Source organism: Felis catus, chromosome D4 (genome assembly GCF_018350175.1).
Source record: "Felis catus isolate Fca126 chromosome D4, F.catus_Fca126_mat1.0, whole genome shotgun sequence".
NCBI lineage: Eukaryota > Metazoa > Chordata > Mammalia > Carnivora > Felidae > Felis > Felis catus.
Genome location: NC_058380.1, coordinates 84,278,205 through 84,299,385, shown reverse-complemented (window position 1 = coordinate 84,299,385; position 21,181 = coordinate 84,278,205). Strand labels below are relative to the sequence as shown.

The 21,181-nt window shown below is 38.9% G+C and overlaps 1 protein-coding gene across 8 annotated transcripts in view; it reads left to right on the top strand.

The window, feature by feature from the left end:
* Nucleotides 1–21,181, top strand: part of MAPKAP1 (MAPK associated protein 1) — a 246,002-nt gene that overhangs the window by 115,920 nt on the left and 108,901 nt on the right. For all 8 annotated transcript variants that reach the window (XM_019816522.3, XM_019816521.3, XM_019816520.3 and 5 more), the window contains one exon: nt 17,356–17,532. In XM_019816522.3, coding sequence (XP_019672081.2) covers nt 17,356–17,532 — 177 coding nt within the window. The remainder of the gene's footprint in view (nt 1–17,355; nt 17,533–21,181) is intronic.

Below are 21,181 nucleotides of genomic sequence, written 5' to 3'. Positions count from 1 at the left end.
TCTGCCCATTTCTTCACTGGGTTATTTGTTTTTTGGGTTTTGGATACTAGCCCTTTGTCTGATACGTCATTTGCAAATATCTTTTCCCATTCCGTCGGTTGCCTTTTAGTTTTATTGATTGCTTCCTTTGCAGTGCAGAAGCTTTTTATCTTCATGAGGTCCCAATAGTTCATTTTTGCTTTTAATTCCCTTGCCTTTGGAGATGTGTCAAGTAAGAAATTGCTACGGCTGAGGTCACAGAGGTTTTTTCCTGCTTTCTCCTCTAGGGTTTTGATGGATTCCTGTCTCACATACAGGTCCTTTATCCATTTTGAGTTTATTTTTGTGAATGGTGTAAGAAAGTGGTCTAGTTTCATTCTTCTGCATGTTGCTGTCCAGTTCTCCCAGCACCATTTGTTAAAGAGACTGTCTTTTTTCCATTGGATATTCTTCCCTGCTTTGTCAAAGATTAGTTGGCCATACTTTTGTGAGTCCAATTCTGGAGTCTCTATTCTATTCCATTGGTCTATGTGTCTGTTTTTGTGCCAACACCATGCTGTCTTGATGATTACAAGTTTGTAGTAGAGGCTAAAGTCTGGGATTGTGATGCCTCCCGATTTGGTCTTCTTCAATATTACTTTGGCTATTCAGGGGTCTTTTGTGGTTCCATACAAATTTTAGGATTGCTTGTTCTAGCTTCGAGAAGAATGTTGGTGCAATTTTGATTGGGATTGCATTGAATGTGTAGATAGCTTTGGGTAGTATTGACATTTTAACAATATTTATTCTCCCAATCCATGAGCACGGAATGTTTTTCCATTTCTTTCTATCTTCTTCAATTTCCTTCATAAGCTTTCTATAGTTTTCATCATACAGATCTTTTACATCTTTGGTTAGGTTCATTCCTAGGTATTTTATGATTCTTGGTGCAATTGTGAATGGGATCAGTTTCTTTATTTGTCTTTCTGTTGCTTCATTTCTCTTACTAAATTTTATCTTCACTATTGATGTGTTAGTTTCATGTTAGTCAACTTGTTTTAAGCTTGTTTTTTTAATGCTTTCTTTGTTGTTGTTTTCTGTTTTTATTTATTTAAAATTCTGAAGTCAGTTACCCATAAGATTTTTAAAACATTTTTTATATTTATTTATTTCTTTTTAAATGTTTATTTTTGAGAGAGATAGAGATAGAGCACGAGTTGGAGAGGGGCAAAGAGAGAGGGAGACACAGAATCCAAAGCAGGCTCCAGGGTCTGAGCTGTCAGCACAGGGCCCAACATGGGGCCCAAACCAGCGGACCACGAGGTCATGACCTGAGCTGAAGTCGGACACTTAACTGACTGAGCCACCAAGGCACCCCAAAACATTTTTTAAATAGGCTTTTTTGTTTTAATTTTTTGTATATTTATTTATTTTTGAGAGAGAGAGAGACAGAGCATGAGCAGGGGAGGGGCAGAGAGAGAGAGAGAGGAAGACAGAATCTGAAGCAGGCTCCAGGCTCCCAGCTGTCAGCACAGAGCCTGTTGCGGGGCTCGAACCCACAAGTGGTGAGATCAGGACCTGAGCCGAAGTCAGACGCCCAACCAACTGAGCCACCCAAGCGCCCCATAAATAGGCTTTATTTTTTAGAGTGGTTTTAGGTTTATGGAAAAACTGCACAGGAAGTTCAGAGTTGCTACACATCTCATTCATGACACTTGTTTTCCCCTGTTATTAACACCTTGCATTGGTGGAGTACATTTGTTAACAATTGATGAACCAATATTGATACATTATTATTAACTAAAGACAATAGTTTACATATTAGGGTTCACTCTTTGTGTTGTTCAGTTATTTATTTATTTATTTTTTTAGTTTATTTATTTGTAATCTCTACACCCAGTGTGGAGCTCAAACTCACAACCATGAGATCAAGAGTCTCCCACTCTCCTGACTTAGCCAGCCAGGCTCTGATGATTGCATCATCACTAATTGTTTCACTGCCCTAAAAATGCCCCCCATGCTCCACCTTCTCATTCTTCCCTGTTCACCTTTAGCAACCACTTATCATTTTATTGTGCCTACCATTTTGCATTTTCCAGAATGTCAGGTGGTTGGAATCCTACTATACGTAGCCTTTTCGGATTGTTGTTTTCCCTTAGCAATATGTATTTAAGGTATTTAAGGTTCCTTCATGTCTTTTTGTGGCTTGATAGTTCATCTCTTTATATTGCTGAATAATATTCCATGGCATGAATGTACCATAGTTTGTTTTTCCATTCACCTGTTGAAGGACAGCTTGGTTGCTTCCAATCTTTATAGTAAATCTGCTATAAACATTTATGGCAGGTTTTCATGTAGACGTTAAGTTTTCAGTTCATTTTACGAATACCTAAGAGTGCAGTTGCTGGATTGTATGATAAGCCTTTGTTTATTAAATAGCTTTCTAAGAAGCTGTCCAAATGTCTTCCAAAGGGTTATACCATTTGACATTTCCATCATCAACACATGGGAGTTCCTTTTGCTACAAATCCTTTCCAGCATTTGGTTTTGTAAACGTTTTGGATTTTAGCTATTTTACTAGGTGTCCAGTGGTATCCCATTTTTGTTTTAATTTGCAGTTCCCTAAGGAAGTGGTCTTGAGCATTTTTTCACATGCTTTTTGACACCTATCTGTATTCTTTGGTGAGCTGTCTGTTCAGGTGTTTGGTCAGTTTTTTGTTTTTGTTTTTGTTTTTAATTTATATCCAAGTTATATTTAATTTATATCCAATTTATATCCAAGTATATAGTGCAACAGTGATTTCAGGAGCAGATTCTTTAATGCCCCTTACCCATTTAGCCCACCCCCCCCCCCCCACAACCACTCTAGTAACCCTGTTTGTTCTCCATATTTAAGAGTCTCTTATGTTTTTCCCCCCTCCCTATTTTTATTTTTGCTTCCCTTCCCTTGTGTTCATCTGTTCTGTATCTTACTGTACTTATATGAGTGAAGTCATATGATTTATGTCTTTCTCTGACTAATTTCGCTTAACATAATAATACCCTCTAGTTTCACGTAGTTGCAAATGGCGAGATTTCATTCTTTTTGATTGCCAAGTAATACTGCATTATATATATAATGGAGTATTTTATATATATATATATATATATATATATATATATATATATATGAGCATTATACACATACACACACACACACACACACACACACACCCCACATCTTCTTTATTCATTCATTCATCCATTGATGGACATTTGGTCTCTTTCTATACTTTGGCCATTGTCAATAGTGCTGCTATAAACATTGGGGTGCGTGTGCCCCTTTGAAACAGCATTCCTGTATCCCTTGGATAAATACCTAGTAGTGCCATTGTTGGGTCATAGGGTAGTTCTATTTTTAATTTTTTGAGGAACCTCTATAATGTTTTCCAGAGTGGCTGCACCAGTTTGCATTCCCACCAGCAGTGCCGAAGAGATCCTCTTTCTCTGCATCCTCGCCATCATCTGTTGTTGCCTGAGTTGTTCATGTTAGCCATTCTGACAGGTGTGAGGTGGTATTTCATTGTGGTTTTGATTTGTATTTCCCTGATGATGAGTGATGTTGAACATTTTTTCATGTGTCGTTTGGCCATCTGGATGTCTTCTTTGAAGAAGTGTCTATTCATGTCTTCTGCCCATTTCTTCAATGGATTATTTGTTTTTTGGGTGTTGAGTTTGATAAGTTCTTTATTGATTTTGGATACTAACCCTCTATCTGATATATCGTTTGCAAATATCTTCTCCCATTCCGTCGGTTGCCTTTTAGTTTTACTGATTGTTTCCTTCTCTGTGAAGAAGCTTTTTATTTTGATGAGGTCCCAATAGTTCATTTCTGCTTTTGTTTCTGTTGCCTCTGGAGACGTGGTAAGAGTTGCTGCAGCCAAGATCAAAGAGGTTTTTCCGCTTTCTCCTTGGGGATTTTGATGGCTTCCTGTCTTACCTTGAGGTCTTTCATCCATTTTGAGTTTATTTTTGTGTATGGTGTAAGAAAGTGGTCCAGGTTCACTCTTCTGCATGTCGCTGTCCAGTTTTCCCAGCACCACTTGCTGAAGAGACTGTCTTTATTCCTTTGGATATTCTTTCCTGCTTTGTCAAAGATTAGTTGGCCATACGTTTGTGGGTCCATTTCTGAGTTTTCTATTCTGTCCCATTGATCTGAGTGTCTGTTTTTGTGCCATGGCCAATTTTTTAATCAGGTGGTTTTCTTACTGATTTTTTTTAGAGTTCTTTGTCTATTTATCAGATATGTGTTTTGTAGGGATTTTTTTCCCCAATCGGTGGCTTATCATTTCATTTCCTTAACAGCATCAACTCCAACTTACCAGTTTTTTCTTTCATAGATTGTGTTTTGGTGTTGTGTCTAAAAAGTAATCACGGGGCGCCTGGGTGGCTCGGTCAGTTGAGCGTCCGATTTCAGCTCAGGTCATGATCTTGCAGCTCGTGAGTTCGAGCCCCGCGTCAGGCTCTGTGCTGACAGCCCAGAGCCTGGAGCCTGTTTCGGATTCTGTGTCTCCCTCTTCTCTCTGTCCCACCCACTTGCATTCTGTCTCCGTCTCTCTCAAAAATAAACAAACATTAAAAAAATTTAAAAAAAAAAGTAATCACCAAACTCAGGGTTATCTAGATTTTCCTGTATGTTATCCTCTAGAAGTTTTATGTGATTTTTGCTTTACGTTTAGGCCTGTGATCCATTTTGAGTTCATTTTTGTTAAAGGTGTAAGGTCTGTGTCTAGATTTAGTCATTTTTGCATGTGAATACCCACTTGAAAAGATTATCCTTTCTCCATTCCTTTTGCTGCTTTGCTCCCAAAGCCTTTGCTCCTTTGTCAAATATCAGTTGACTGTATTAATGTAGGTCTATTTTTGACATATAAAAATTTTTTAAACATTCCTTTTTAATTTATATTTACTCGGATTCAAGAGTGAAACAGTATCTTTTGAGTAACACCCATTCGTGAAAGAGAGAGAAATAAAATTCAGTGAGATTTTATCCTGTCAAGAACTTGAGGTGGGAGGTATATACTGCTCTTTGCACAGAACCACATTTACTGTACTTCATAGTTAATTTAAGGGATTTTTTTAAGGGTAATTTTGACTAGCCCAATTTTGTGCAGAGACCGTAGTCATATGTTCTGACTCTATGGTACACAAGAATGGCTGTTCTTTGCCTTCTTCTGTTCAGCTGTCCCTTTAACATTCAACATATTTCACTGGTCTCTTATTTACTGTTGCTCTTTATCAGCTACTGACAGGTGAGCTACTAAAAGCCTGAAGAGTTTTGCGATAGTCCAGAAGCTGGAGTAGTATACTTTTGAGATTATTGCATTGCTCAGTGAGTGGAAGTGTCTGGCAATAGAGCAGTGCTGTCCAAAAGAAATATAATGCAATCACCTCACACCTGTTAGAATGGCTATCATCAAAAAGACAAGATATAACAAGTGTTGGCGAGGATGTGGAGAAAAGAAAACCCTTGTGCACTGTTGCTAGGAATGTGAAGAGGTGCAGCCACAATGGAAAGCAATATGGAGGATCCTCAAAAAATGAAAACTAGAACTACCATGTGCTCTAGTAATTCCCCTTCTGGGTATATATCCAAAGGAAATGAAAACAGGATCTTGAAGAGATATCTACACTCCCTTGTTCATTGCAACACTGTTCACAATAGTTAAGATATGGAAGCAACCTGAATGTCTGTCTATGGATGAAAAGATAAGATAAAGAAATCCTGCCGTCTGCAACAACATGGATTGACCTTGAGAGCGTTATGCTGAAAGAGATAAATCAGAGAAAGACAAATACCGCATGATGTCACATATATATGGACTCTAAAACTGAACTCACAGAAACAGAGATTAGAATGGTGGTTACCACGGACTGGGGGATGGGGGAAGGGTGGGAAATACTGGTCAAAAACTACAAACTTCCAGTTATAAAATGAATAAGCTTTGGAGATCTAATGTACAGCATTGCAATTATAGTTAATAATACTATTTTATATACTTGAAAATTGCTAAGAGAGTAGACCATTAGTATTCTTATCACAAAAAAGAAATGGTAACTATGTGATGTGTTGGAGGTGTTAGCTAACTAACCCTACTTGGTGGTAATTGTTTTATAATACATAAGTGTATCAAATACACGTATTTTACAAACTGATTACCAGGAATAAACTTTCACGATGTTATATTTCAGTTATATCTCAAAGCTGGAAAAAATACATAAAGCAAGCTGCAAATGTGAGCCATGAAATTTTCTAATAACCACATTTTTAAAAGTTTCCAAAAGATGGGTGAAATTTATTTCCCTAATAATTATTATAATTGAAGTAATTTTTATAATTTTCATGGGTTATATTTTCTTTAACCCATTGTATCTAAAATATTATTATTTCAACATGTTATTGACAAAATTAAGGAGATTTTTAATGTTCTTTTTGGTCATAAGTTTTAAAAATTCAGTGTTTCTTTGCTATATACAGTCAATTCAGACTAGCCATAGTTCAAGTGCTCGCTAGCTACATGTTGGAGAGTGCAGCTGCAAAGTATACCAAGACGCGGAGTTCACTGGGTTTGCTTCATTCTGACATACCCTCAGCTTCTCAGAGCCCTTGGGAAACTGGGGTTTTGTAGATCGATCACTGAAGTTTATTTCATTCATTGTCACACTTTATTTTAATAATTTTTCATAGAGATTCTCTAAAATGTGTTAATATTTCCCCGTCTTCTTTTTTTTTTTTTTTTAAACGTTTATTTATTTTTGAGACAGAGGGAGACAGAGCATGAATGGGGGAGGGTCAGAGAGTGGGAGGGAGACACAGAATCTGAAACAGGCTCCAGGCTCCGAGCTGTCAGCACAGAGCCTGACGCGGGGCTTGAACTCACGAACCGCGAGATCATGACCTGAGCCGAAGTTGGATGCTTAACCGACTGAGCCACCCAGGCGCCCCTTTCCCCGTCTTCTTTTTTTTTTTTTTTCTTCAACGTTTATTTATTTTTGGGACAGAGAGAGACAGAGCATGAATGGGGGAGGGGCAGAGAGAGAGGGAGACACAGAATCGGAAACAGGCTCAAGGCTCTGAGCCATCAGCCCAGAGCCCGACGCAGGGCTCGAACTCCCGGACCGCGAGATCGTGACCTGGCCGAAGTCGGACGCTTAACCGACTGCACCACCCAGGCACCCCTCCCCGTCTTCTTAATTGGAGTATAACATAGTGGGATCCAAAGCTGTAGTCTGTGTTTGAATTCTGGCATTAACACTTATCATCAGCATGGTCTTGGATGGATTGATTACTTCAGTCCTATGTACTCTAGTTATCTTGTGTGTAAAATGAGGATAGAAGCTTCTTAACAGGGTAGTTAGGAAAATAAAATGAGAAAATACATGGCAAGTGCTCAGGAAACGTTTATTTCTGTTGCTGTCAAATACTGTAACTACAGCCAGCTACTGCTACAACCAATACTGGTAGTAGTTCAGCAACAGCAGTATAACTTAGCTCTTTCTGAATGATTCAGAGAATGCACTATGCTATGATACAGTGGTGCCCTTGTGGGCTTATGTAAGCATATAAGAATATTTGACCTTCCATTATGTTTTCTGACAACTTTGCAATTTGAATTCTTTATATTTCCCCATTTTTGCATCTACATGACCACTTCTGTCTGCTCTCCCCCCTTTGTAGGTTGCTGCTTCTAATTTATATTCCTTAGAGTCATCATTGAGAAGCACTTACCTAGATAATACAGCCTAAGAGAGGCCCTTCCCATTCTGACCCTCAGCTGTGATCCCATGCATCCTACAGATCACATTCTTTAACTGGCAGCTTCTTGACACTGATACCCTGTCTGCTTTTGCTGTTTCTTCAATCAGAAATGCCTTTCTCACTCTTCTCCTCTTGATATCCAGCTTAATCTTGAAGCCTTCAGTTCTTTGTTATTCCTTCATTCAGCAAATATTTATGATGGAGTTTCAGGCCTTAGGTATTGAGGATAAAATGAAGAACAAGAGAAATGTGATCGCTGCACTCAAAAAATGTGCAGTTTGATGGGGAAGAAGAAATTATTAATTGTAAGAGCACTTTGTAACTGGCTCGTTTCACTCACATTTGTATTCATTAATACATTCAATAAATATTTATTGAGTGTTTGTTATATACCATGCATTTTGCTGGGTATATACAATGGTGAGTAGAGCCAGACATGGTCTCTCTTTCATGAATTCAACAATATAGTGAGAGAAATGGGCAAATAATTCAAATAATTATATCAAATAATTAAGCCAAATAATGTTTGCATAAAAACTGAGTTGAGTAATCTGAAGGAAAGGAATGCCATTTATGAGAGCCTGGCCTTGGGAGTCAGGGAGAAATTCCCTGAGAAAGTGATACCAGAGGTATTTGGCAGGGGGAGGTTCCTGGCAGATGGAACTGCATGGCAGTGACACTGTGGCAGGAGGAGGCAGTGACACTGTGGCAGGGGACTAATAAAGGCCAGCATGGCTGGAACACAAAATAGGGAAGAGAAAATAGGATGGATGAGATTGAAAGATGGGCAGGGTCCACAGTGGAGATTGAGGGAAGAGGACAGATTCTGGGAATATTTAAGAGGTGAAATTCATAGGACTTAGGGATGAATTAGATATGAGAAGTATGAGAGAGGAGAGGTACCAAAGGTGACTCCCTAGATTTCTGACTTGCACAACTTGATGTATTGTGCTGCTCACTGAATTAGGAGGCTTTGGAAGACTGGGTGTTAATTCAGTTTTTTAATGTGTGTCGGGGAGTGGGAGGAGCAGCACGAGTTTTGTCTTCTTTTCGAGATGACTTTGCTATACCTAAGAGAAGTTTTCAAATAGTTGTTTATACTTGCATGTTTGAAGTTTAGAAGAGAGAGAGAACTATGAGCTAGGAATGTGAATGTAGGAGTCCTATGCATAGAGAGATTAACTGGAGTCTCCAGCATGCGTAAGTGAAGAAAGAGAAGGGCCTAAGACTGGACATTGAAAAACTAGGTAGATGGTGGTACTGAAATAGGGTGTCCTAGAGAAGAAATAGAGGTGAAGGAAGAGTTTGGTTTAGGATGAAATGAAGGCTGAGAGGACTTGAGAGTTGTCCATGTGATGAAGAATTCTTGTAAGCAGTATGATAGTTATAAGTTTGGAGGCTGGACATTGTCTGTTTTATTGTTTTGTTTTCCTTAGTCCCTAACACAATGCTTAGCAAATAGCAAGTACTCAATAAGTGATTTGTGGAATGGATGAGAGAACATAGGAACATTCAGATTCAGAGATGTAGACTAAACTTACCACCCATGCCATTGCCAGGGAAGAAGCCCTTCTCCACGTGTCTGCTTAGACAAGCTTCTGACGGTATACAAACCTTTATTCATCAAAAAACACCGAGTTAGATTGTCTCAACCTGGTCAGATATTTAAGTGATAGATGAAGGTTTGGGAATACTGTTTACAAACACTGTCTTCATTGAGCTGCACAGAAATATTGCTCATTGTCAACATTTCCCAAGAGCCAGAGTCCTCACACTTACTAGGTAATGAATGGGTAGATATGAACACATTAGAATGCCTGCTTTGTGTCATGACCCAGGCTAAGCATTTTACATATATTATCTCCTTCCTTATAATACCTCTGTAACTCTTAGATAACAATAGAGAAGCTGAGAATCAGGAATTTAAGGTAATGCCTGAGATCATGTATTTAGTAAGTGGCAGAGTCAGGATTTGAACCCAGGTTTGACTCCATTTCTCTTGCTCTTAACGACTATGTTATACAAAGCAATGAATTTCTTTTCCTGATAGCATCTGGAGACATAGGCATTTGAGATTTTCCTCCCTCCCTCCCTCCCTCCCATCCATCCATCCATCCATCCGTCCATCCATCCATCTTTTTATTCTTGCAGTCATTCACTCAGCAAACATTTAGATGTTGTCTGCACCATCCCAGGTACTATACTAGGCACTGGGGATATAGTCAGTCATAAAATAAAGCTTATGGCCTCAAGATTTAGGCTAATATATGAGGCAGACACCAAATTACACAATTTTAGCTCCATTGTCATTGAGACTTGCTATAATAGTAGACATAATAGAATGCTGTGAGGACATAGAAAAGGGCTCTTCTAATTCTGCTAGAAGTTGGAGGCTTGGGTTGAGTAGGGTGAGAGGAATGTTAGGGAAGTCTTCCCAGTAGAATGGATACTTGAGCTAAATCTCGAAAGATGACTGGATAGACGGAATAGAGAGCCTCTGGGCTGAGAGGCCGGCATGAATAGTAACAGGAGCTAGCATGTATATATGCTAGGACCTGATTAGGATACTGCAAGCACGTGGTGTGAATGGAGCCTAAGGTGTGTGTTCTGAAATGTCAGGAGATTGAGTTGAAAGCAGGGCAAAATATACTGGAAGGCTTTGTGGAACCCAGGTACTATTAATGGTCTCTTTTGTTTTCATTTGAAAGGTTGCAAAAGGTTTTAAACAGGGAAGTGACAGTATCATATTGTGTTTCGGAAAGATCCTACTGAACCTTTTCAAGGTCAGTTTGTAATAGAATGAACGAGTTTCTGAAACTTAGAATTTTGCCAAGTGAATTTGTTTTAAAAATGTCCGGTTCAGAACAATATGAAAAGAGGACTTCCCAGAAATGCCAGAATGATAGAATTAGCAAACAAGGATGTTAAAATAGCTGTTATAAACATGTTCCATATGTTCAAGATAATACAGGGAAACATGAACATGATGAGGAAAGAAGTAGAAGATATTTAAGAAAACCTAGATGGAACTTCTAGAGATGAAAAGTATAGTATCTGAAATGGAAACTATACCGTGTGAGTTTAAGAGCAGATTAGACACCGCAAAAGGAAAAAATCAATGAACTTGAAGACATAGCAATAGGAACTATCTAAAAAAGGAGCTCAGGGGCGCCTGGGTGGCGCAGTCGGTTAAGCGTCCGACTTCAGCCAGGTCACGATCTCGCGGTCTGTGAGTTTGAGCCCCGCGTCGGGCTCTGGGCTGATGGCTCAGAGCCTGGAGCCTGTTTCCGATTCTGTGTCTCCCTCTCTCTCTGCCCCTCCCCCGTTCATGCTCTGTCTCTCTCTGTCCCAAAAATAAATAAACGTTGAAAAAAAAATTAAAAAAAAAAAAAAAAAAGGAGCTCAGATGAAACACTATGAAGGTCTTGCTTTCATTTGGAAATTAGTGGGCATTTTCTCCTTAGAACTTCTTTGCCAGAAAGTTTAGACTTAACTGTTCTTGTGTGATGTGGTTGTGGCTTGACAAACCTTAAAATGTTATTTATCAATTTTCACTTTACATTTATGGAGTTTATTTTGGAGAAGAGGAAATCTTGACAGTCTTAAAAGTCTTTTCTCTGACTTCAAAGAGATGAACTTCTGAGCTGCAATCCTCAGGGCCTTTTTTCTCTTGATAATGTCTGATGCACTGTTTATAATGATTTTGTCATCAAAATAAATAGCAAGACCCAAGTAATAAGAGTTCTGGACATCGCAGAATCATGTGCTCTTTTTATTTTTCATCCAAAAAACCTCCCCAAAAATTTCATCTGTCCGGCCATCATGCTTAAGTACATTTTGCATGTTTTGAAGATAAAAGTGAATTTTTATGAGCAAATTGAACATGTCAGATCACATTTGGGAGAAATCTAGGATGCTTCCTGGAATACTCCTGAATTTTCATATATGAATTAAATACCATCTATATATGGACTACAGGCTTTTGTCTCTTCATAAAAGCCAAACTGGCCTTTGAATGTGAAATGAATATTGATCAACAATTAAATGAAATAAATTTTTCTTTTCTTTTTTTTTTGTTTTTAAATTTTTTTTAATGTTTATTTATTTTTGAGACAGAGAGAGACAGAGCATGAACAGGGGAGGAGCAGAGAGAGAGGGAGACACAGAATCTGAAACAGGCTCTGGGCTCTGAGCCGTCAACACAGAGCCCGACGTGGGGCTTGAACTCACAGACCGTGAGATCATGACCTGAGCCGAAGTCGGACGCTTAACCGACCAAGCCACCCAGGCACCCCTGAAATAAATTTTTCTAATGCAAAATTTTGTTAGCCTTATTTGTGGAAACATGAATAAGTGAAATTCAATTAATTGTACTCATTAACGCTTTGGAGATTTACATATATGTTTATTTATACATACATTTATTTGTATAAATATAAAATCTCCAAAGCGTTAATGAGTACATTTAATGACAGAGTGTGTGTGTGTATGTATGTGTGTGAGAGAGAGAGAAGAGAGAGAGAGAGAGAGAGAGAGATCTGTCCATCCTCCAGAAGGATCTCTTTTTGGCAACAGGCTTCATTTTGCATCCATTCACCGCTCTAACTTCCAGTCTTCTCACAAATATCATTGTCCCTGGAAGGGCCTGCTTTTTCCATGTTAACCCAGCCTCTTTTTTTAGACACCTATGTCTTTTTAAGACACCTGTGTTTTTATTGCAACATTATATACCATAACCAAGATACAAAACAACCCACGTTTTCTTCAGTAGATGAGTGGATAAAGAAGATGTAATGTGATATATATGTGATATAGACACATGTATACATATATATAAATGGAAAAATACTCAGCCAAAAAAAAAAAAAGAATGAAATCTTGCCACTTGCAACAACATGGATGGAACTAGAGGGTATAACTAAGTGAAATAAGTCAGAGAAAGACAAATACCATATGATCTCATTCATATGTGGGATTTAAGAAAGCAAATGAAAAAGATAAAAGAGACAAAAAAAAAAGACTCTTAAATACAGAGAACAAACTGGTGGCTATTAGTCTTTTATCATTACTCAATCCCTGATAGTGACTCACAAATAGGACTTCTAGTGTTCTCTATCTCACGCTGTCCCCCATGCTTCTGTTAGTTAATTCTGCTTCTGTGTGATCAAAAGCTTAAGAGTGATAGAAGAAATTTTGACAAAATGAGAATCTTTCTTCATGCCAGCTACTGTACAGTTAATTAACTCATATAATCCTTATGAGATCCTTATGCAGCAGGGATGTATGGTTATTTTCTCCATAAATTCCAGGACTCGATAGAGAAAATGACCACTTAGGAATCAGGGGATGTGGGTGAGGCAGGAGATGCTGAGTCTCTAGAACAGGTGATTCTACAGTGGGGTGAGAGATTTCCCAACCTTTGTACTGTTCTGTATTTCTAAATTGTTCCATGTTTCTAATCATGCATTACCCTTATCAAAAAATAAGTATTTTATAAAGAAAAGAAAATGAAAGTTATACTTAGTCATCTGGAAGGGGCATCTGGGACATCTGGAAGGTACAGGAAAAAAGTGCTCATTGCTCAATTGTAAACATAACCTTTGTAAACTTTTTGGTACCTTTCCTTCTAGTCTTTTTATATGCATATAATTAAACATTTTTACATAGTCGTAATAATTTCTCAGTGTTTTTTCTCCATAAAAAAAGTGAGGTGCCAGTACTCGTATCTTGATGAACCGTAAAAATGCCTCTTTGATCCTCACCTCTTCCTGGGACTTCTCCTTTTGTCTTGGTTTGCAATCTCTGGCACATGTGCATTGCCTAGAAAGCCCCATTTGGTTAACAGATATCAATGTGACAAGCAAGAAAAAGAAAAAGAAAAGCTTATTACTTCTCCTCATTAGCACACACATCATTAATAATACCCTTTATGTTTTTTTCATGGGTAGAGTGATTCAGTCTATACATTCATATATTCATTCATTCAACAAATATTTGTTAAGTGCCAGCCATCTTCCTCCTCAGTGAGGATGCAGAGACAATAGAATGATCCCTGCTTCTTAGGAGAACACAGAACGGTAAATAAGAAAAAGATGTGATAACTATATGCAGAAATATTAATCAAGTTCTGAAAGACCACAGAGGAGAATCGCTTGGATTCTCCTAGAGATCAAATGATTCTCCTAGAGAATTCAGGGAAAGCTTTTTATAGATAAGAAAATGGAGCAGCTCAGAGACATTTGGTCACATGGCTGGTTAGTGGTTAAGTTAGCATTCAAAGCAGAGCTGACTGCAAAACCACTCTTTATTCTACCATACTAGGTCATAAGGAGGAGGCATCCCTGTTTTCATTGTTTTATCAGTTCCAGATGTCTGTATTTGGGGGGTTCTTGAGTCATAGAACACAGCTTCCCCCATTTTCTCTCCCTATTTCAAAATGCCACCTGTTTCTGATTTGATCAAAGAATAATAGAATGGCAGTGAGGAGACCTGAGTTCTTCAGAACCAGCTTTGGCACTTTTAACTGGATCATCGTGGGCATGTTCTTCCCCATCTCTACCCATCTATTCCCCATCTGTAAAAGTGAGGAGTTGAAATAAATCTTTCTAAGCTTCTCATTTTTTGTAAGCTTCTCATTTTCCTCCTCCTTTTCAAAGCGTGTGGCATTTGCGTAGGAGCAGGGGCTCCCAAGGGCCTTGGCGAGTCTAGACACACCATGGAATTGGCAGAGGGATAGGTGGGCGTCAAGGGTAAGTGCTCTTCACTGCCTGGGTTTGAATCTCAAGTCTGTCGCTTACACACTATTTAATCTGGAGCAAACCACTTGACCTCATCGAGCCTCCCTTTTCCGATTTGGAAAACAGAAATCATAAGAAATGACTCTGAGAGTTGGTGGGGAGATTCAGGGAGCTTAGTATCTGTACTACTATGCACAGTGTCTGGCACAGAGCACTCAATGTTGCTAATGATACTCATGGCTATTGCTCTAGTACTAAGTTGGAATCCTGAAGAGGTTTTAGAAGTCAAAATACCTTGGTAGCTTCTTTTGTAATGATTCCTTTACAAAGGCACAAAGGAACCACTGTGTCCCTGAATAGAATGTGGAGTTTTAGTCATTTTCCCCTCAGATGTTCAGTGAAGGGGTCGAAAGGGTTGGAGTACTGTTTGCTGCTGAATTTTACTCATAACTCAGAAAAGACTCCCATTAGTCTTGTATAATATAGGGGAAATCATTCTTTCTTTTCTTTGCTGTGTTCCCAGCACGCAGAGCAGGCCACAGTGCAGGGTCGGTACTTTGCGAGTTTCTTGAACGAAGAAATGATTTCACACTTTGTTTTTAGAAACTGAGGAGAATAGTAACACGTAGCAGTGAGTCTTTTGGCCCTCAGATCTTAGCCTGTGACATTTGTTGAGCTCGTTTTGAAGGGGATTTGGGGACACCCCATGACAATCAAAACAGAATTCTTCTGATACCAATGTTTGGCTTTCTGCTTTGATCAATAGGCTTATTATTTGCCCTTGAAACCTCTGTGGTGCTGGGGAATCACAGACATTCCTCAGGACGATTTACATGGCAATAAATAATGTGTGCTGTCCATTGCCTGCTTCATCAGTGTCTGCCCTGTTCATAAAACCCTGGAGGCTCAGTGGCCCCAAGGCTGGAGCACAGTGGACATGTTAACTCTAGAACGTGTCGCTTAGTTTCGTTGTTGTTTTGTTGGCACTAATATGCATCCACAATTTCTCTTTAAGGACTGATGTAACTGTAGAAGTTATTTTCCACCTGACTTTATTATATAGTTACCATACTATACCGTACCATAATTACCATTTATTTTTTTACCTCTGTTATATGGTAGGCTCTACATATGTTATCTAATCTTCACAACTACCTCTGAGTTAGGTTCTTGTCTTTTTATAGAAGCAGAAACTAAGGGACGCCTTGGTGGCTCAGTTGGTTGAGCATTTAACTCTTGATTTCGGCTCAGGTCATGATCCCAGGGTTATAGGATCAAGTCCTGTGTCGGGCTTTGCACTGAGTGTGGAGCCCACTTGGGATTCTCTCTCTCTGCCCCTGTCCCCCACTTGTGCGCTCTCTCTCTCTCTCTCTCTCTCTCTCTCTCAAGTTAAAAAAAAAAAAAAAAGAAGAAGAAATAGAAACTGAAACTCAAGGAAGCGAAGCTTATTTTCTGAAATCACATAGTCCATGAGCACTGGAGCTTAGGTTTTAAACTCAGGTCTTTCTGGACACAAAGCTCTTAGCTACTATGCCATGACATTTTTCTTATCTAACAGACTTTCTTCTCCTATAGGTGTCTAGTGTTTATGGTTAGCAACCTCTTGCAAAGATCCATAAGTTTCCCACATTATTCAGAGATGAATTTTAAATTTCTTAACAGCGTTGCAAATACATGAAATTTATAGTGACAAACATAGCCAGATTACTTTCTTGTTATCCATCCATTTAGCAAATTTACAGTTCCCATTAATTTTAATCTGTCCTTATTACCTGTTTTATATAATAAATATCTCTTAGTCATGACAGACTGAGTATAGATCACCTGAAGTAGGCTCTCTCTCAATAACTAGAGTTGCAGTTAAAGATTTGTGAATTAATTGGGAAAATTGCAAATCAGGTAGTCAGTGAAATAATTCATTGTCACATCCAATCAATAAACTTTGTAAATCAACTCATTTAATTCAAAAAATGATCTATATAGATCAAGCAACCAATTAAACAATTAGCATACACTTTGCAATTAATTAATTTAAGCATCAATCATATAATTAAAATTCCAAATTTAAGCTGCACAATTTAAAACCCTACTGCCTTGTGAACTGTTAGGATCATGTTTCTGAATGTTAGCAGATAAGCAGTTTCACAGTTTAACTTTGGAGCAAGGTGTTTTAAAGTGCTTCTAATTGATTTTTAAGTTTTAAATTGTCTTTATGTTGGTAGTTTCCCACCCCTTTACAGCAAATCAACTTTTTACTTCTCCGCCCAAGAAAGAGAAGGAAATGTGTGTTGACTCTAAAATGGGCAAGGCTGGAATCTGGGAGTATAGACTGGACATTGTAGGAATAGGAGAAAAGTCTAGAAGCAATGGAGAGAGCCGTTTCTCTGCATCAGGATAAACCCGGTTATTTGCTTTTACTCTGTTAAGTGTCTCTGGTGTTTGGAATCAGTGGATCAGTGGAATCACACTTGCTGTGTGTATTTTATTTATACTTATATTTAACTAACGTAGTACTTTCCCCCCCTGCTATACCATAAGCTTCCTTGAGGACTGATACTAAATATCATCTTTGATTTAAGGGACTGAGTTCTGTGTCTTGTCTATAACAGGTGCTCAGTAACTATTTGTTGGAAGAATAGATTAGTAGAAAGGACCTCTTTTCACATTGCTTTTCTCCCCCTCTGTACTCCCATGTTTTCTCTTTATCAAATGAAGTGGGATTTAGAGTAATCTTACTGCTTCACCAGGCTTTCGGGTAAAAGAAGAGCAGTGTCCCACTTTGCCTGCTGTATACTGTAGCCTCTTATCTCCTTGTCCCTCCTTCACCCTGGTATTCACTCACTGTTTTGGTTTTCCTTTCAGTGACAATGTCAGTGCCTACTGCCTGCATATCGCTGAGGATGATGGGGAGGTTGACACAGACTTCCCCCCACTGGATTCCAACGAGCCCATTCATAAGTTCGGCTTCAGTACTTTGGCCCTGGTTGAAAAGTATTCATCTCCTGGTCTGACATCCAAAGAGTCGCTCTTTGTTCGGATGTGAGTATTGACCCTGTTGCTAATTTCAGTATCTCATCTCTGCCTTTTAGAATTTTTGGTTTTGCTCATCGTATGGATGATATTAGGTATCTGGATGTCCCTTTATAGTGACTACTTGCAGAGAGATGTTGGGGACAGCATTTGCAATGTATTTTATGCCTCTGTACCTAGATTAAACACAGACTGCTTTGTAGTAGGGAATTGCATTAGGCAGATCTCTGAACGTAATATCTGTGAACCACGCCTCTGGACATACTGGGTGGGGTACTTTGGAGCCTGTGAAGCAGCAATTCTGAGTTTCCCTCTTTCTCTTCACAGACTACACACTAAATGAAAAATGTGCGTTGCAGCTCCTTTTGTCTCGTGACTTAAAATACTTATTTTCTTCTCTCCAATTTTGTTCAAATCAAATTTGAGTTTTCCTTTCAGTTGTCCTCCTTTAGACTGATAAGGTGTTAACTTTCCTGTGCCTTTGGCAGTCTGGCAAAGCCTATAAAAACCCTTTCTGGAGAAGTATTTTTTAGGGTTTGTTTTGTTTTTTTCTTTTTTCTTTTTTGAGAGAGAGAGAGTGTGTGTGCATGCTAGCAATGGAGGGACAGAGAGAATCCTTCAAGCAGGCTCCGTGCTGTCATCCTCGTAGATCCTAACTTGGGGCTCGACCCCTCCAATCATGAGATCGTGCATGACCTGAGCTGAAATCATGAGCAGGATGCTCAACCTACTGAGCCACCCAGGCACCTCTCCAGAAGAGTGTTTGTGAATGCAGAAAATCAAATCCACAGGAATACAAGAGAATTCCATTACATTTAAATACTTCTGAAATTATTAAACCAATCTGTGATATAGTAATATGCATAGTTTTACTAATATTTAATACCAAGATACGGCGGCAGGTCTGTCAGTAACTGCTGAAGTCTCTCGCCTCAAAGTTAAGTGATGAGTATAAATGATACTTAGGAAATCTGCAACAACTGTAGTGTGCTGTGACATCTGTGTTTTTTCTGTTCATGGCAGAGTCACTAGTACTGCCAATACAACTGGGGTTTGTTGACTACATTTATAATTCAAGGACATGGTAACTATCAGAAGTCAATGGAAATAAAAATATAATTTTTATTTATTCAAGTCTCTACAGCAAGTTTTACCCAGAGGTCCCTGTTAGAGGAAAACCTGTAGCGTTTTCTGACCAGGACTGAGACTGGCCGTCTCCTGGGAACAATAGTGATCCTTCTGGCACCCCCTGCTGTTAGGAACCAGCAAATTCACTAGCCAAAGGAGGGATTGCTTTAGAGGACTTTTCCTTGTCTCTTTAAAACATACTGCCTTTGTTTCAAATTTTTACTGAAAATAGGATTATGCTACTTATGATATGTGAGTAGTTGGGGTCTCTCTACCCTTGAACAAAGAAAGAATACTGAGTGCTTGGCGGGCAGGTAGCTAGGGGATGATTCCTCAAGTTTTTCTAGTTACCATTTCATCCCTGCTATGAAGTCACGTTTGATGTATGTAACAGTAAATATTTTCCCTCCTTTTCTATTTGGGAGGCACTAAAACAGCAATGTTAAAGAATATTGAAAGCAGTTTAAAAGTTATCCAGTGATTCCTCCACCCTAATATAACTGTTTTCATTTTTGTATCACCATTTCCAATATATATATATTACAGTTTCACTTCTAGTGTACATATTGTGTTATTCTTGCTTAAAATTGCAAGTATTTGATATCTGCTCTTAGTTCCTACAATCTACATTTCTTATGTGCCAAGAATCTAGACAGAGACAACCCCTTTGCTCATGGAGCACACGCTACCTAGTGGGGGGGGAACAAGTCGTCAGATCATTAAAATGTGCTGAGCAATACAATAGAGAAAGGTACAGGCTGCATCAGAGGCCTTTCACGGGATGTTTAGATTGTTTATTTGCTTTGGTTTTAACAAGTGATTCTATAATAATAGTTTTTATCTCTGTCCCTTTTATTTCTGTTGAATAACCTCCTTAGGACAGTTTTCCTGTGAGTAGGATCATTGGTCAGAATAGAAACATCTTTAGACTTGGCTTTGTATTGACATGTAGCTTTCTGAAAGATGTTCCAATTTACAGTGCTACCAATAGAATTCATAAACGCATCTTTTCAAAGTCTTACCATCACAGAGTGTCATTAGAACTTTTTTCTTTTCACTCTCAAAGATACGTATAGGGATATTTCAATAGTTTCCACTTGCATTTCATTTATTTATAGATGACTGGAAGAGTTGTTCTCATTAGCACATAATTTTTACTACATAAATATTAACATATGACCATAGCATTCTTTTGAACTGAAAGTCCTTTTTAAAACAAGTGTTTTTAAATCAGTGATTTTCAATAGTTGGGGGTTGGGGTTGGAGGTAGGCCAGACATACCTCCCCAGGAGAAGCATCTAAAGACTACACAGTGTCTGTGAACTGCAGCTTTTGGAGAATGGGATGAGGGAGGGGAGAGAGGTAGAGAGTAACAGCAGCGGCTTTAAACTTAATACTCTTAGGTTTTTCCTGAACTACTCCCATCCCTGCACTCCCACTCCCAAACACACACACACACACTAGTCAGTCCTCTTTCTGTTTAAAGTTTGAGAGAGCTTATTCAACATTCCTGGAGTGTTTCTAAAAGCACAAGGTAAAGTAAAATCTTTATATGTGAGCATTTAGAACAAAAGTGTCAGTACATTTTCTGTTTCTTCTTTTTCTCAGTTGTCTGATGAAATAGTACAGATTACTGACCATTTGCCCTGTGTGTGTTTTCTTGCTTCAGCAACCTTCCATTCACCTTTCTGGTCTATATTTTAAGTTAGAAAAGCCTCTCCTGCTAATGCAGGACAGAGCAGACTTTCAAGAGTTACCAGGGATGTGTTCATAGTTTCGAGAGAGTGAAGTCTCAGCAAAATAAGTAAAGCCGTCACTCCTTTTCTTCATTTCTCCCTTTCCTCCTTGCGTCTCTCTCCCAGGGGAGAATGGGCAGGGATGTATGGGAATACCCTGAACTGAACCAGAAAGAGGGAGCTAAGTTTTGACAATAAGAAGTGAATTAGTATTTACTAATTGAAACAATTTATATGTTATTCCATTTAATCTGAAAATAGCCCAGTTTTGATTATGACCATTTTAGAGACCTGAAAACTGAGGCTGACAAGGATTGCTCTCAGGCCGGGCTTTGCCCCCGTGTCTGACTTCAAAGTCCACGCTCTTTGTGACACCCTGCTAAGGGTGAGGATGGCGGCAGGGAATCCCACTGTATTGAGGCCAGCATTCAGCTACTGTATACTGTAGTGTAGTAGATAAGAGCATGGTGGCCTCTGGAGCCAGAATGCTTGGATGCCAATCCTGACATTACCCTTAGTACCGTGTGTGTGTGTGTGTGTGTGTGTGTGTGTGTGTGTGTGTGTGTGAGAAAGAGAGAGAGCGAGCGAGCGAGAGAGAGAGACTTTTTTGTGGCCCAATCAAATGAGAATAATAATAATACCTACCTCATAGAGCCCCTGTGAGGACTGAAGGGGCTGATATATGTAAAGCACTTAGAAAAGGGCCTGTTTGTCTGTCTGCTGCAGTTATTGTTGTTATAACTAAACACTCGTTGAGGGCAAGAACTGGATCATTTATGCCCCACAAACACCCA